General features: G+C 37.7%; 1 protein-coding gene across 1 annotated transcript in view; it reads left to right on the forward strand.

Annotated features, from left to right (window-relative positions):
* Positions 1-16,278, forward strand: part of INTS7 (integrator complex subunit 7) — a 92,817-nt gene that overhangs the window by 71,414 nt on the left and 5,125 nt on the right. The window contains 4 exon segments of the mRNA XM_007451314.1: positions 9,121-9,253; positions 14,765-14,863; positions 16,243-16,272; positions 16,274-16,278. The exon segment at positions 16,274-16,278 is cut by the window's right edge and continues 166 nt beyond it. Coding sequence (XP_007451376.1) covers positions 9,121-9,253; positions 14,765-14,863; positions 16,243-16,272; positions 16,274-16,278 — 267 coding nt within the window.

Consider the following 16,278-nt stretch of genomic DNA (forward strand, 5'->3'; position numbering starts at 1 on the left):
TTCCACTTATCCTTCTTTGATCTATGTTCATTTTCCCCTTAGACTTCCAGTGTTTTTGTTTTGTTTTGTTTTGTTTTGTTAAGCTTCTCCCTTTTAAATTTCAAAATGTTCTCTAACCTCCATATTCTTCACAGTCTTTGCCAGTTAATTGATACTTCCAGGCTCACGCCATTTCTGATTATGCCGTACTCATCTTACCTCATAGCACACAAATGTCATTGTACTGTTGGTTGACATAAGAGAAATTAGTATTTTTCTTGATTGATTTTTTTTAACACATTGTCAGCAGGGATGGGGTGAAGGGAGTTATCTAGCCAGCTCTCAAATCCTACTCTCACTGTCACCCTCTCCACTTCCTACCACCTTTCTTCACTCTTCTCCATCCTGTTTTATCCCCTAAACCCACTCCCCTAGCCTTTGCCCTTCCTAGCAATGAAAAGTTGGAAAAGAAAGATTGTACCTTGAAGGAGAGCTCTCTGGGTTTCAGTCGTACTGGTGTGCAACTGCAAAGAGTAGATTCCTTCTGAAACTTCTCTTCATGATACTATATATTTTGTGCCTTTCATATAAAGAAGGACCTGCTGCTAAAACGAGCCTCAAGAGAGTGAAGCATGACATTGATAAAATTCACAATAGTTTTTACAAAAATCTGTGTATATCTTCCATAGCCTAGAAGGTTTTTGGGGAGAAGAGACCTTGTCTTATCCAACTTTGTATCTCTAGCAGCTAACATTGTGCTTGAGCCAGTATCAATAAGTGTGGGATAGGATGGGGTTTATGGTTATAATTATAAATGTTATTATCTAGCTCATACCAACCTTTTAGGATTATTAAGAAAAAGTATTTTGAGATGCTTGTCCGTTACATTTTTCTATTCTAGCTTTGCACCTAACTTTTATTTTTACTGCCTAAAATATAATGGAATGGCTTCTGGTCATGAAGCCATTCACGTATGGGACTTTTCCTTCTATTGTAAACAACTAGAAACCTGGATAAAATATGCAAGTTTAAATAAACGTTTAACGGTTTTCAGACATTGGACAACAGGGAGACCAGGAATGTAATCCCTCAGGGAAGGGACATAAATAAGGTAAACTTTACACTAGTCCTTGCTTTCCTCTGCCTGGAGGCACTTTTTAGACTGCCTTTCAGGCAGGAGTAACCAAATTAAAACATGGTGGTCTTGCTTAGTTGAAGAGATAGATATCAGGGTTCAGAGAACAAAGGAAGCTAGAATTTGCAGGCAAAGTACAGGGGTGGAGGAAGCTTTCCAGAGGAAGAGTGCTATGAATCTTTGGCTGAATGCTAAGCTGTACATATATTAGGTGAAATCCCACAAGGCCAGGCAAAAAACAGCTATTAGGGAGGGAATAATTACCAGGAAGCTGTAAACTGAACAGTTCCCAGAGCTTATGCAGAGCTGAGAAATGTTTGAGTTCCAACCGGCCAAACTATAGAGACCTAATTGAACACTCAAGGCATTCAGAATAGACACTAGAAGGGTCACACCACCTTAGTAATCAAGCTAAACTAGCCCTAAAGTGAAGACTAGTCTAGACCTGTCCTAACAAAGCTTAAGTAATCCTTCAAAGAGTCAGGATTATGACAAGTAATGGCTGTCCACCAAAACAAAATCTTAACATTCTTTGAAGACAACAAAATCCAAAAACTCAAATGTATAAGGTCCACAATGTTAGCATCCAATCAAAAATTACTGGTCATGAGAAGAAGCTGGAAGATGTGACAAATAACCAAGAGAAAATTCAGCCAATTAGAAAAAAGAATCACTAATGACAGATGATGGAATTAACAGACTTGGACTTTAAAATAGTATTTTAGTACTATTAGTGTTTTCAAAATTTTAAAGATAGAAGATAATGAACACATTTAAAGGTGTAAAAAGAAAATAGAACTTCTAGAGCATAAAAATGAAATATCTTGATTTTGCCTTTATTTTTGAAAGATAGTTTTGATGAACATAGAATTCAAGGTTGATTAGTTTGGGTTTAACAGTAGGTTAAATACAGCAAAAGAAAAGATTAGTGAACTTAAAGGCACAACAATAGAAATTATCCGAATTGGACAGTGAAAGAAAAAAGACTGAAAAACTGAACAAAGTTAAAATTGCCAGTGAGACAGTGTCATTTGTACTACTATACATGTAACTGGAAATCTTGGAAGGAGGGGAACAAGGGACAGAAAAATTTTAAGTGGCTGAAAAATGTTCATGTTTAATTAAAAATATAAGCCCACAAATCCAAGAAGCTTAACGAACCCAGAGTGGCATAAACATAAAGAAAATCACAAGGCACACATTATAATCAAATTGCTGAAAACCAGTAATAAAGAAAAATATAAAGCAGCCAAAGAAAAAAGACTGTGTAGAAGGGAATAAAAATAAGAATTTTTTACTAATTCTTATCAGAAATAATGCAAGCCAGAAGACAGGTGAAGCAACATCTTTAAAGTCCTGAAAGAAAAAAAAAAGTTAACCTAGTATTCTATATTCAGTAAAAATACCCTTGAATAATTAAGACTAAATAAAGACATTTTCAGACAAAATCTGAGAAAATTTGTTACCCGCAGACCTAGACCTGTACTATAATAAATGTTAAAGGAAGTTCTTCAGGCTGAAGAAAAATTATTTGAGATGTAAATTCAGATCTACAAAGAAGAACACTAGGAATGGTAAATATGTGAGTAAATAAAAAAGACTTTCCTCATTTTTTGCTTTTTTAAAACAATGTTACCCATTTAGAAAAAAATAACAATGCATTTGGGAGTTTATAACACAGAAGTAAAATGTGTGACATGAGACAAATGATGGGGGTGGGGGTTGGAATTAATACAGTAATAAGATTCTTACATTTTACATCAAGTATATATTATTTGAAGATAACTTGTGGTAATGGAGGATGAATAAACTCTAGAGCAACCACTAGAAAATAAATAAGCCAATAGAGGAGGTAAAATGGAATACTTTAAAAAAAAAAGAACCTCAGTTAATCCAAAAGAAGGCAGGGGAAGAGGGGGAAAAAAACCAGTGAATGGATGAAAAAAGTAGAAAACAAATCACAAAATGGTAGATTTATACCCAGTCATACCAGTTATTACAATAAATGTAGATAGTCTTACTCTAAGTAAAGAGATCATCAGACAGCTAAAAAAGCAAAACCCAAACTATAAGCTCACCACAAGTAACCCACTTTATCATTTAGTTATTTATTTATATCTCATCTTAATTCATAGGTTTATTATGAGGTTTTGTGGGCTGCTTATTATATATCTTTTAACATCTTTATTGGAGTATAATTGCTTTACAATGTTGTGTTAGTTTCTGCTGTTTAAAAAAGTGAATCAGCCATATGCATACATATATCCCCATATCCCCTTCCTCTTGCGTCTCCCTCCCACCCTCTCTATCCCACCCCTCCAGGTGGTCACAAAGCACTGAGCTGATCTCCCTACTGTACAGCTGCTTCCCACTAGCTATCTGTTTTATATTTGGCAGTGTATATATGTCAATGCTACTCTCTTACTTCAGCCCAGCTTACCCTTCCCCCTCCCCGTGTCCTCAAGTCTATTCTCTTTGTCTGCGTCTTTATTCCTGTCCTGCCCCTAGGTTCATCAGAACCATTTTTTTTAGATTCCATATATATGTGGTAGCATGCGGTATTTGTTTTTCTCTTTCTTACTTATTTCACTCTGTATGACAGACTCTAGGTCCATCCACCTCACTATAAATAACTCAATTTCATTTCTTTTTATGGCTGAGTAATATTCCATTGTATATATGTGCCACATCTTCTTTGTCCATTCATCTGTCGATGGACATTTAGGTTGCTTCCATTTCCTGGCTGTTGTAAATAGTGCTGCAATGAACATTGTAGTACTTGTCTCTTTTTGAATTATGGTTTTCTCAGGGTATATGCCCAGTAGTGGGATTGCTGGGTCATATGGTAGTTCTGTTTTTAGTTTTGTAGGAACCTCCATGTTGTTCTCCATAGTGGCTGTATCAATTTACATTCCCACCAACAGTGCAAGAGGGTTCCCTTTTCTCCCTACCCTCTCCAGCATTTATTGTTTGTAGATTTTTTGATGATGGCCATTCTGACTGGTGTGAGGTGATACCTCCTTGTGGGTTTTTTTTTTTAAGTATTAATCATCTTCTTTTTTTATTATTATTATTTTTATTTATACAGCAGGTTCTTATTAGTCATCAATTTTCTACACATCAGTGTATACATGTCAACCCCAATCTCCCAGTTCAACACACCACCATCCCCACCCGCCAGGGTTTTCCCCCCTTGGTGTCCATATGTTTGTTCTCTACATCTGTGTCTCAACTTCTGCCCTTCAAACCGGTTCATCTTTTTCTAGGTTCCACATACATGCATTAATATACGATATTTGTTTTTCTCTTTCTGACTTGCTTCACTTTGTGTGACAGTCTCTAGATCCATCCATGTCTCAACAAGTGGCTCAGTTTCGTTCCTTTCTATGGCTGGGTAATATTCCATTGTATGTATGTACCACAACTTCTTTATCCATTCGTCTGTCGATGGGCATTTAGGTTGCTTCCATGACCTGGCTATTGTAAATAGTGCTGCAGTGAACATTGGGGTGCATGTGTCTTTTTGAATTATGGTTTTCTCTGGGTATATGCCTAGTAGTCCTCCTTGTGGTTTTGATTTGCATTTCTCTAATGATTAGTGATGTTGAGCATCCTTTCATGTGTTTATTGGCAGTCTGTGTATCTTCTTTGGAGAATTGTCTATTTAGGTCTTCCGCCCATTTTTGGGTTGGGTTGTTTGTTTTTTTGATATTGAGCTGTGGGAGCTGCTTGTATATTTTGGAGATAATCCTTTGTCAGTTGCTTCATTTGCAAATATTTTCTCCCATTCTGAGGGTCGTCTTTTTTGTCTTGTTTATGGTTTCCTTTGCTGTGCAAAAGCTTTTAAGTTTCATTACGTCCCATTTGTTTATTTTTTATTTCCATTTCTCTAGGAGGTGGGTCAAAAAGGATCTTGCTGTGATTTATGTCATAGAGTGTTCTGCCTATGTTTTCCTCTAAGAGTTTGATAGTATCTGGCCTTACATTTAGGTCTTTAATCCATTTTGAGTTTATTTTTGTGTATGGTGTTAGGAAGTGTTCTAATTTCATTCTTTTATATGTAGCTGTCCAGTTTTCCCAGCACCACTTATTGAATAGGCTGTCCTTTCTCCATTGTATATTCTGCCTCCTTTATCAAAGATAAGGTGACCATATGTGTGAACCCACTTTAAATACAAAGATACAAATATATTAAAAGTAAACAAAAGGATGGAAAAGGAACCCTAAAAGCTGGCATGACAGTATCATACAAAGTGGACTTTAGGACAAAGACTTGATAAAGGGCTACATTTTACCATAAGAGGGGATCAATTCATCAAGAAGACATAATTGTAAACATTTATATACTTAGTAACAGATCTTCCAAATATTCGAAGCAAAAACTGACAACTGAAAGGAGAAATAAATCCACAATTATGGTTGGAGTTTTCAACACTCCCCTCTGAATAATTACTAGAACAGCTTGCAAAAGATTTCTTAGGATATAGAGGACTTGAATAACACTACCAGCCAACTTGACCTAAGTGACCTGTATGCCCTACCAACAGCAGCATACACATTCTTTCTAAGCACATTTGGAAATTTTACCAAAGTAAACCATATGCTGGGCTACAAAACAATTCTTAGTAAATGTAAAAGCATTGAAACTACGTAGAATATGTTATCTGATAGAATTAAATTAGAAAATCATCTCTGGAAAATCCCTAAATGTTTAGGAATTAAAGACTTCTAAACATTACAATTGGTCAAAAAATCACAAGGGAAATTAGAAAGTAAGTTAACCTGAATGAAAATGAGAACACGACATATCAGAACTTGTGTGATGCAGTTAAAACAGAGCTTAGAGGGAAATTTATAACTTTAAATGCATATATATACACACAAAAGAAAGTTTAAAAGTAATAACATTAGTTTCTATCATATTAAAGCAAGAAAAAGAGCAAATTAAACTCAAAGTAATTAGAAGGAAAGAAATAGTAAAGATGAGAATGCTAATCAGTGAATTATAAATAAACAGTAGAGAAAGTCAATGAAACCAAAAGCTGGCTCTTTGAAAAGATCAATAAAGTTGATAAAACTAGCTATTCTGAACAAGGAAATAAGAGAACATAACTTACCAATATTAGAAATGAAATAAGAGTACCATCACAAATCCCATAGATATTAAAAGCATATTAAAGGAATAAATAACTTTGTGCCAATAAATGTGATAGTTGAGGTGAACAGGAAAAATTCAAATATTCTACATAGACTTAAAAATCTTTAACAAAACATGTACAAATTGAACCTAACAAAACTCTAAAGGATAATACATTAAAACCAAGTAGGGTTTATTCCGGAAATTCTAGGTTTGATATTAGAAAACCAATCAGTGTAATTCACCATATTGTAAAACAAAGGAAAAAAACTAAAGTCGAGGACTTGCTAAAGATTTGAAGACGTAGTATAAAGCTCCAGTAATTAAGACAATGTGATATTGGCTTGAGGGTAGAATGGAGAGACCAAAATAGTTACATAGGAGTATCACTTGATTTTTGACAATCTGTTTTTTCAACAGATTGTGCTGAAACACGCTGTATGGGGGGAAAGAATCTTGACCTTACCTCACACCATACATAAAAATTAATTTCAAGTGTATCACAGATCAAACTGTAAAAGATAAAATTCCAAACTTTCTAGAATACTACTTGGGAGAAAATCTTCATGACCTTGAGATCAGCAAGGATTTTTTTCAGGACACAAACAGCAGTTACTGTACAGAAAAATTTGTTTAATTGGGTTTAAAAATTTTAACTTCTGCTCTTTGAAAGATGCCATTAAGGAAATGAAAAGATTGGTTGCAGGGTGAAATATTCTCAAACATATTCTATCAGAATATTAAGAAAACCATACAACTCAAGGTAACCCAATTTTTAAGAATTGACAAGAGATTTGAACAGACACTTCAACAGAGAAGATATGTTAATTCCAATAAGCACATGAAAAGATGCTTAACATCATTAGGTATCAGAAAAATACAAGTTAAAATCACAGTGAGATACAACTAACACCCACTAGAATTGCTAAAGTTAAAAAGCCCTTTATTACCAAATATTAGATGTGGAAGAGCTTGAATTCATACATTTTGGGGACTGCAAAATGATTCAGCCACTTTGGAAAACTGTTTGGCAGTTACCATATGACCACCAGTTCTATTTCTACTTACTTAAGAGAAATGAAAACATTTCCACAGAGACCTGTACACAGATTTTCTTAGCAGCTTTATTTGTAACAACAAAAACTGGAAAGAGCCAAATGTGTCAACAGGTGAGTGGGTAGATAAATTGTAGTATGTTCATATAGTGGAATATTACTCAGCAATACAGATGGATGACCTGTTGAAATACGCAAAACACATTAATGACTCAAAAATGTTGTGCTGTAAAGGAAACCAGACACAAAATATTACATATAGTATGATTGTTTATATCCAGTATTAGGAAACATCTCATTTACAGTGATAGAAAGCTAATCTGGTTGCTGGGGGCCACAAGTAGGGATTGACTAGGAAGGGTGCATTTTTGCGATTTTGTAACATATCTCAATAAAGTTTATTAAAAATAAATAAAGGAATACTCCTTTTGTAGAAGGTGGAACAGTATATTCTGATTTTATACCCTTTTATTAGCAGATCACTTTGTCAGAGACTTTTAAATCTTTATGCTTTATTGTGTGGTATAGTTTTCCTTAAAGTCTATCACTAAATGAGGTTCAGTTCTTGTCTTAATAGAACTTAAGATATAGTACAGAGTAGGGAACAAAGCTTTGGAGCCAGGCAGATACACATGTACATACAGCTAGGAGTGAGTATGAATATAGACATGTTCTTTCGTCTCCCTGAGCCACATATGCATAAACTATAGGTAAGTAATAATCCCTGTCTCTTAGAGTGGTTGTAATGGTTAAATGAAAACCTATGCAAAGTACCCAGCTGAAGTACCTTGCACATAGTAGGCGTTAAAAGGATAATAAGGGAATAATAAGAATAGTGTTAACCAAACATAGTTAAGTTACCTATATTGCATTTTCAAATAGCCCTCTTGAAGTTTAGTTAGAATGCAGGAGTTTGCCACCTTTTCCCATTTAGAAATACTTTCAGAAATGTCTTTGGGTTTGAGGCAGTAGAAAAAAAAGAAATCTAGGTAAAACTTTTTCCAGCATGCTCTATATGCTAGTTCTCTGCTGAACATTCTTGTGCATTTCACCTGCTTGCTTTAGATTCATGCCATTTCTCCAGTTATGAATGCCCTCCGAACTTTCCATCTCTTCAGATCTTATCCATGCTACTTGCATAGTGATTTGTCCAAGACCGATCTCTTCTGTGGCATTCCTCAGCTCCCTCTATATTCTGATTACTTGCATATCTTTACTCGTTATTTGGCACTTGTCTGCTGACTTTATTGATAGTTTACCATTTCAAATGCCTTATGTCTCTTTCCCCTCATGGCAGGGACAAGGTTTAATTAAACATTTTTATACTAGCTAACAACCAAAGTGATTAAGACTTGTATAATTTGAAGTCAGGTCTGGATTTGAATTCTAGCTTGTCGCTTACTAGTTGTGTGACTGAAGGCAAATTACTTAACATCTCCAAGCCTCAGTTTTCTCATCTGTGAAATGGAAATAACAGTGCCTACTTCATTATTTTAAAGATTAAATGAGAGTGTGTGGAAAGTACCTGACACATTTTGACATTAAATTAGTTACTATTGGGCTTCCCTGGTGGCGCAGTGGTTGAGAGTCCGCCTGCCGATGCAGGGGACACGGGTTTGTGCCCCGGTCCGGGAAGATCCCACATGCCGCGGAGCGGCTGGGCCCGTGAGCCATGGCCGCTGAGCCTGCGCGTCCGGAGCCTGTGCTCCACAACGGGAGAGGCCACAACAGTGAGAGGCCTGTGTACCGGGAAAAAAAAAAAAAAAATTAGTTACTATTTTGGTTGATTGATTGATATTAATTTATGACTTCAGTTTCCAGGAATATGGATCTACAGGAGCAGCCCATGCTGATAGTGAATATGAGAGAAGAATGATGTCTGTATATAATCATGTCTTGGAGGAGGTGGAATCACTCAATCGGAAATATACCCCTGTTTCTTATATGGCAAGTCACATTTGTTTTATTGAGTTTTATTATGTGGAAGTGAGTTTTTAATGTCTCTGGCACTTACTGTGTGTGACTTCAACACATGAACCTCTCTGTGACTGTTTCCTCTGTGCCTGTTTTTGTTTGTTTGTTTGTTTTCTTTTGCGGTACGTGGGCCTCTCACTATTGTGGCCTCTCCTGTTGCAGAGCACAGGCTCAGCGGCCATGGCCCACGGGCCCAGCCGCTCTGCGGCATGTGGGATCCTCCCGGACTGGGGCACAAACCCGTGTCGCCTGCATTGGCAGGCGGACTCTCAACCACTGCGCCACCAGGGAAGCCCCCATCTGTGCCTGTTTTGTAACAGGGTTAGTACAGTACCTACATCATAGTATTGTTGTGAGGATGAAATGAGACAATCCGCACTTAGCACATCTGTAGCTGCTACATAGTCACACTAACATGTCAAATCTGCTCTACCAGAATGCAGATAAAACTTTTTTTTTCCTTTTTTAACAATTTAACTAAAGTTGCAATTGTTCTCAACCTTGGCTACACATTAGAATCACTTTGGAAGCTATTTTTTTAAAAGAAATCAATATCCAGGACCCACGCAGGCCAGTTATCTTTGAATCTCTGCGAGGCCCAGACATTAGTATTTTTTTTTAACATCTTTATTGGGGTTTAATTGCTTTACAATGGTGTGTTAGTTTCTGCTTTATAACAAAGTGAATCAGTTATACATATACATATGTTCCCATATCTCTTCCCTCTTGCTACATTAGTATTTTTAAAAGTTCCCAGGTGATTCTGTCATGCCACCAGGGTTGAAAACTATTGGCCAATTAAAATAGAAAGAACTGGGCTTATTTTCTGACTAAAAGTAAATCAGTTCCTGCCAGGCGATGCTACTGCTGTCCTTTAATACTCATGTCCACTTAGCCTACTGAATCTGCTACCTTTGGCACTGTTGAACACCTCCTGTTTATCCCCTGACTTCCCAGTCACAGGACAGACTGAAACTCTCACCCAGATTTCCTCCTCCCTGTCTGGCCATTCTCCAGTGTTGTATTGAGCTCAGGTTCCTATAACAAAATAGATATAGTGGCTTAAACAACAGACATTTCTTAAAATTCTAGAGGCTGGGAAGTCCAGACTCAGAGTGCCAACCAGTTTGTTTTGTGGTGTGGGGTCTCTTGCTGGCTAGCCAGCTGCTGCTTTCTCGCTGTGTCCTCACGTGTTGGAGGGAGAGGGGCTCTCTTCTCTCCTTCTCTTCTTATAAGGGCACTGATCCCATCACAGGGGTCCCACCCTCATGTCCTCATCTAAACTTATTGACCTCCCAAAGGCCCTCCTCCAAATATCAACACATTGGGAGTTAGGGCTTCAACATGTGAATTTAGAGACGACAGCACATTCAGTGCATAGCACTGTCTTTGAACTTTACACCTTGGAGAGTTTCTCTTGCCCTGCCTACACATTGGATACTGGTATTTCCTGTAGCTCTCATCTGCCTCCTGCTGTTCTCATTCTGAACTCACCATTTATCAGGTGTTCTAGAAGAAATTGACAGGATGTGTCATTAAAGAGTTAAATTAGATTTTAAGGTTAGATACTTTCCTTTGCACACTGCTTTCCACGTAAGATTGTCAATGCATATTTGCTGAATTGAAATGACACAGGTAGCTAGCTGTTTGATACTGAGATTGGTTGCTAAGGAAGATTGTAAAGATTATCTTTGTAGGAAGTAGACATATTTATGGGAGACATTGATTAAATTATTTACATGTATTTCCTCTAAGCTCCACGCTAGGAAATTAAATAGATGCCAGATAGTACCTTGAGTTTGATAGAGTTCAATCCACTGCGTCTAAGGGAAAGAATGGGAATTTTCTGCCCAGTAGGTGCGCAGTACAGGAAAAAGAGCCCTAGGGTCAAATTCTACCTCTGCCACTCAGCAGGCATGATTTTAGACAAATTTCTAATACCCTTTTCTATGATATGGAAAAATATCTACCTCATAGGGTTTTTGTGAAGTTTAAATGGAATAATGCCTAATGCCTGGCACAGTGCGTGGCCTGGCATATAAGGAGTGGCTAATAAATGTTGATTCCCTTTTCCCCCTTTCCAAATTGTATTTTATAGATTTGATACTTTCTGAACCCAAAATTCAGTTTAATAAGTATTTATTGAATCCTGTGAATAGAAAAATGACAAAGAGTCTCTTCCCTCAAGTTGTCCATAATCTGATAAGAAAGATTTTGTAAACAAATACAGTACAATATATGTGCAGTAATAGAGGTCTGCACAAAGTAGAGTTGCAGCACAAAAGAGAAAGTAATTCATGTCAAAGGATAGGGGAAATGGGATGAGGGTGCACATCAGAGAGAAGAGGTATTTGCATATGAGTTTTTCAGGCAGATAAGGAGGTGTAGAGAATTTCAGGCAGGGAACAACGTGTTCAAAAGCAGAGGCATGAGGACTTCCCTGGTGGCACAGTGGTTAAGAATCCACCTGCCAAAGCAGGGGACATGGGTTCGAGCCCTGGTCCAGGAAGATCCCACATGCTGCAGAGCAACTAAGCCCGTGCGCCACAGCTACTGGGCCTGCGCTCTAGAGCCCGCGAGCTACAACTACTGAGCCTACGTTCCACAACTACTGAAGCCCGCAAACCTAGAGCCCATGCTCCGCAACAAGAGAAGCCACTTCAATGAGAAGCCCACATACCACAACGAAGAGTAACCCCCCGCTTGCCACAACTAGAGAAAGCCCGCGTGCAGCAACAAAGATCCAAAGCAGCCATAAATTAATTAATTAATTAAAAAAAAAAAAAAAAAGCAGAGGCATGAAATAGCATGATGTCTTCTGGGAGCAGTGTATTATTGCTGCAGCATAATGTTCAGACTCGGGACTAGAGAGGTCAGTGGAGGCCAGATGACAAAAGGCTTTTAACACAGTCTTAAGGAGTTTGGACTTTATCCCATAGACAATGGGGGCACTCTTTAGGAATTTTAAATGGGTGTGGGAGAGAAGTGGTTAAGCTAAGACTGTACACTATTGTTATGTAGAAACAGACCAGGTAATGACCTGGAAGCCATGAAATTAAAGGAAAGAAGAGTGGTTACAAGACTTCTGCAGTAATCCAAGGTAGGGGCCAAATTGATAAAGTGGGAGCAAGAATGAGAAGAACAGATACATAAGAAAGATTATTTAGGTGTAATATTTTCAAGGCTTGGTTTTGGTTTTTTGTTTGTTTTTTGTTTTCTTTAAATTAGATGTGAGAGGATGGAGACATGACGTCTGGGTTTCCGGCTTAGGTGACCAGGTGCACAAATGGTTGATCCTTGACTGAGAGAATACAGAGGGTTAGTGGAAGAAGGTGGTTTCATTTTTAAACATGTTAAACATTGGCAGTTAGATAATAGGTTTGGTGTCAGAAGGAGACAGGCTGGAATGCATGTAAAGTTGAGGTGTCATGAGCATATAGATTCTTAAAGTCCTGGGAGTGAAGAAAACTGCCTGTGAAGAACAAACGGACTGAGAAGACAAAAGGACTAAGGAGAGCATCAACACTGAAGGAACATACAAAGGAAGAGAATCTTAGGAAAGAAGATGGAGAAGGGAAGAATCAGAAGTGAGGGCAGGGGCCGTTAAGCGGAATTTCATGGAAGAAGAGCATGATCAGGTGCCACAGAAGTGTCAAAAAATACAAAGGCTGAAAAGTATTCGGTTTGGCAATGAAGGGAGTATTCATGATGGGATAGTCCTCTTACCGGTTTACTAATCATGATACGTGATTTCACATCTCCAGACTGGTACTTTGATAATAATCTACAACTAACGTACGTGTTGAAGTGTGCCCAAGGGGCTAGTGGTCTCAGAGGCAGTCCTGCTTTCCCAGTGGGGAATTGCAAAATCTGCATCTATTCTTTTAAAAGGGAAAATGGTACCTTTTTGCCCGGGAACAGCCTGAGGTCACTTGTGGTCCTCTAAATCCATCCTTTAAAGATGTTTCTCTCCTTAAATACTGTTGTGGCATCAAAGGTTCCACCACAAGTAGGATGTCCGGGCAAATGCATCTCAGATCCCTTGTTGCATAGAAGATGAATAGTGCTGTTTTAGCAGTTAAACCTGAGTAGACCCAGTGTCTAAATCCGTGTTGTGGTAATCTCAAGTGATAGACCTGGCATTTATATTAGGAGTCTGTCAGGCACAGAATGTTCAATAATCTGAAACCAATGAGGAATGGATTCTTCTGGCTTTTAGCCTTAATGCCCTACTTTTTAAAAATGTTTATAGCAGAGGCACTAGGTGATACCCTGCTTGGAAGCAGGAACTTAAAAGGACAGACAGCACTGTATATTGGAATAGTTTTCAGCCTGTGGTATTTTGGGGGCCACTGAGAGAGGAGTAGACTGAGGAGGGGATGGTAGACCAAGCAGGAATTGTTCTGGGTCACCCAAAGTTACAGGTGTTCCGGTACTGTAATTTTTTTTTTCTATTAAGTTTGCAAATCATTGGTGAAATAAAACAAAATCACTGAGTGACCTAGTCAGGTGACCTAGGTTCCAGTCCCAGCCTGTTCCATTAGCTGTCTGGGTGACCTGTGTCATCAGCAAAATTGAGGGTTAGACTGGGTGATCTTTAAAATAGCTTTGATGGTATCACAGGTGTATACTTATCTCCAAACTGATTAAGTAGTATGCATTAAATATGTCCAGCTTTTTGCATGTCAGTGGTACCTCAAGAAAGTAGTTGAAAATAAACAAATAAATAAATAAAATCTTTGAATTCTTAAATTCTGGTTCTATGACCCCTTTCACTAAGACTCGAAAGATTCGTTAGAGTAGTTCTATTCCTCTGCAGTTAAGCTGGGATTTTCAAAACTCAGTTAAATTTGTGAAATAGATTTTAGAAAGGTGTTTTATTTAAGTTTCAGCGATCTATAGAGTTGGACTATATGGTAATCTGTAATCTGAATTCCAGTAAGTTTCCACCGTTGCTCTATCTCTGGAGACTCATGACCACATGGACAGGGAGGCCACCTGGTAGAGATGGGATGAAGAATGAGGCAGTTCCAAGCCAAGGTTCCACGGGGATTTGGACTCGAGCCTCAGATGTCAATATTTTGCTCTGATTTTTTCCCATATACATGCTCTTTATCATATTTTGTCACGTGATAGTTACTTTATATTTTAGTATCTAAAATAACTATATATGTCTAGTAGCTCTAAGCTCTATAGAAACGCAAACTTTGCACATTGCTTGGTCTTGAGGAGTGTGGGTTTTCTCTGTCATTTTTTATTGAATGTATTTCAGAATAAAGTAAAAATCTGTAATTGTCCTCCTTGACATGAGTGATTTGTTAGATGTATGCAGTTCCTGAGTGTTATGTCTCTTAACCTGATTGGTGTGTACTTTTGTAGTAATTTTATGAGCGTTTGTAGTTTTTACACTTCTTCCTGAAAGTAACCATGTGTTGATGAAATTTGGAAATTTATTTTCATTTGAGTTTTCTTTTTTTTCCCCAGCATACAGCATGCCTCTGCAATGCCATCATTTCTTTGCTGAAAGTTCCTCTTTCATTTCAGAGATATTTTTTCCAGAAACTGCAGTCTACCAGCATCAAGGTAATATAGGAAGAACAATCAGGTTTAATATAGTTTAATACCTTCTTCTGAAGATTATAGGGGGCATAGCTCTGCTTCAGGGTCTTACCTTTGGTTTAGACAGAACTTATACTCTTCATTTGTAAGCCTTTTCTCCCTTCAACAAGTGATTTGGGAGTTAAACCCTCTCCTCTCCTTTCTTTCCTCATAGTGCCAAATGCAGTGGGACAGGCATTTGGGTACCTCGAGCTCTGACCCTGTCTTCAAGAATGAGTTGGGTGCTGTTCATCATAGTGGCCCACAAGGATCTTGAGCTGAGTCCATGTCTGATCAGACTGTTTAAACCCAACTTAGAATGAATCAGGTCCAGTAAAACATCACCAGCTGTATCTCCAAAGCACTTTTGTCTACAAATAACAAATTTTGAGGAGCTGAGCAATGAGTAGAGTCAGTATTTTAAAATATTTAAGCCACTCAAAATTCAAAAGCTATTTTGATTCAAAGAATGAAATTGTTGGGAAAGGGGGGAAATTGTCATTTGTAAGAGATTCCCTGGATTATCCCTATCAGTAAATGTCTTCAGTGCACTTTTGCATCCATTTGAATGTTTTTGACTACAAATAATAGAGCATTCCATTTCAAAATGATCTGAATAACAAGGAAAATTGATTATATAGATAAGAAGTCCTAAGGTAAGATGTCTCCAGGGTTCAGTGGCTCAACAACATTATCAGAAAGACCCAATTTCTTCCGTATTTTTATTTAAGCAAGATTTGAGCTTTCTTTAATTAAAGGGTATTTAGGATTCTTAATATGTTTTTAAAGAAAAACTGAGAGGTTAAAAATGTCATTTGGTTTATTTGTAGAAATTGACTTTTATACCATGCTGACTTGATAGCGTATGTAATCCTAGAATTCTAGATTCATTTACATTTGAATTTAGTTTATTTTAAATTACCTAAGACCATAGAGACAGCAGCTGGACATGAAAATTTATATAGTGCATTTCCGTACTAGAGTTGGTTCATTGTCAAAGAAATGCCCCACCTCAGAAATTGGGAGAACAGTGCCCTTGCTGTTCTCTAATCCTCTGTTCCCCTCAAACAGAACTGGGGCTGGGGGTTTAAAAAAACAAAACAAAACAGTGGTATTTAAAAGGAGGCATTAGGGATAAGGAACCCTTGACTTTAAAGGTACATCAGTCTGGTTGTCCCAGCACGGTCAGGTCATTGCGGGTGTGTGTGTGTGTGTCTGTGTGTGTATGTATCTGTGTGTATGTATGTGTGCCTGTGTGTGTACAAGTAACGTTTTAATCTATAATCAACAATTAGCACAGACATGTTTGTTGGAAGGAAGCTTGCTTTTGGTTGTTAGCATTTATCTTAATGTTGGCTTTCCAGCTCGCCCTGTCACCATCCCCCCGGAACCCTGCTGAA

This window comes from Lipotes vexillifer, unplaced genomic scaffold, assembly GCF_000442215.2.
Source record: "Lipotes vexillifer unplaced genomic scaffold, Lipotes_vexillifer_v1.1 scaffold570, whole genome shotgun sequence".
NCBI lineage: Eukaryota > Metazoa > Chordata > Mammalia > Artiodactyla > Lipotidae > Lipotes > Lipotes vexillifer.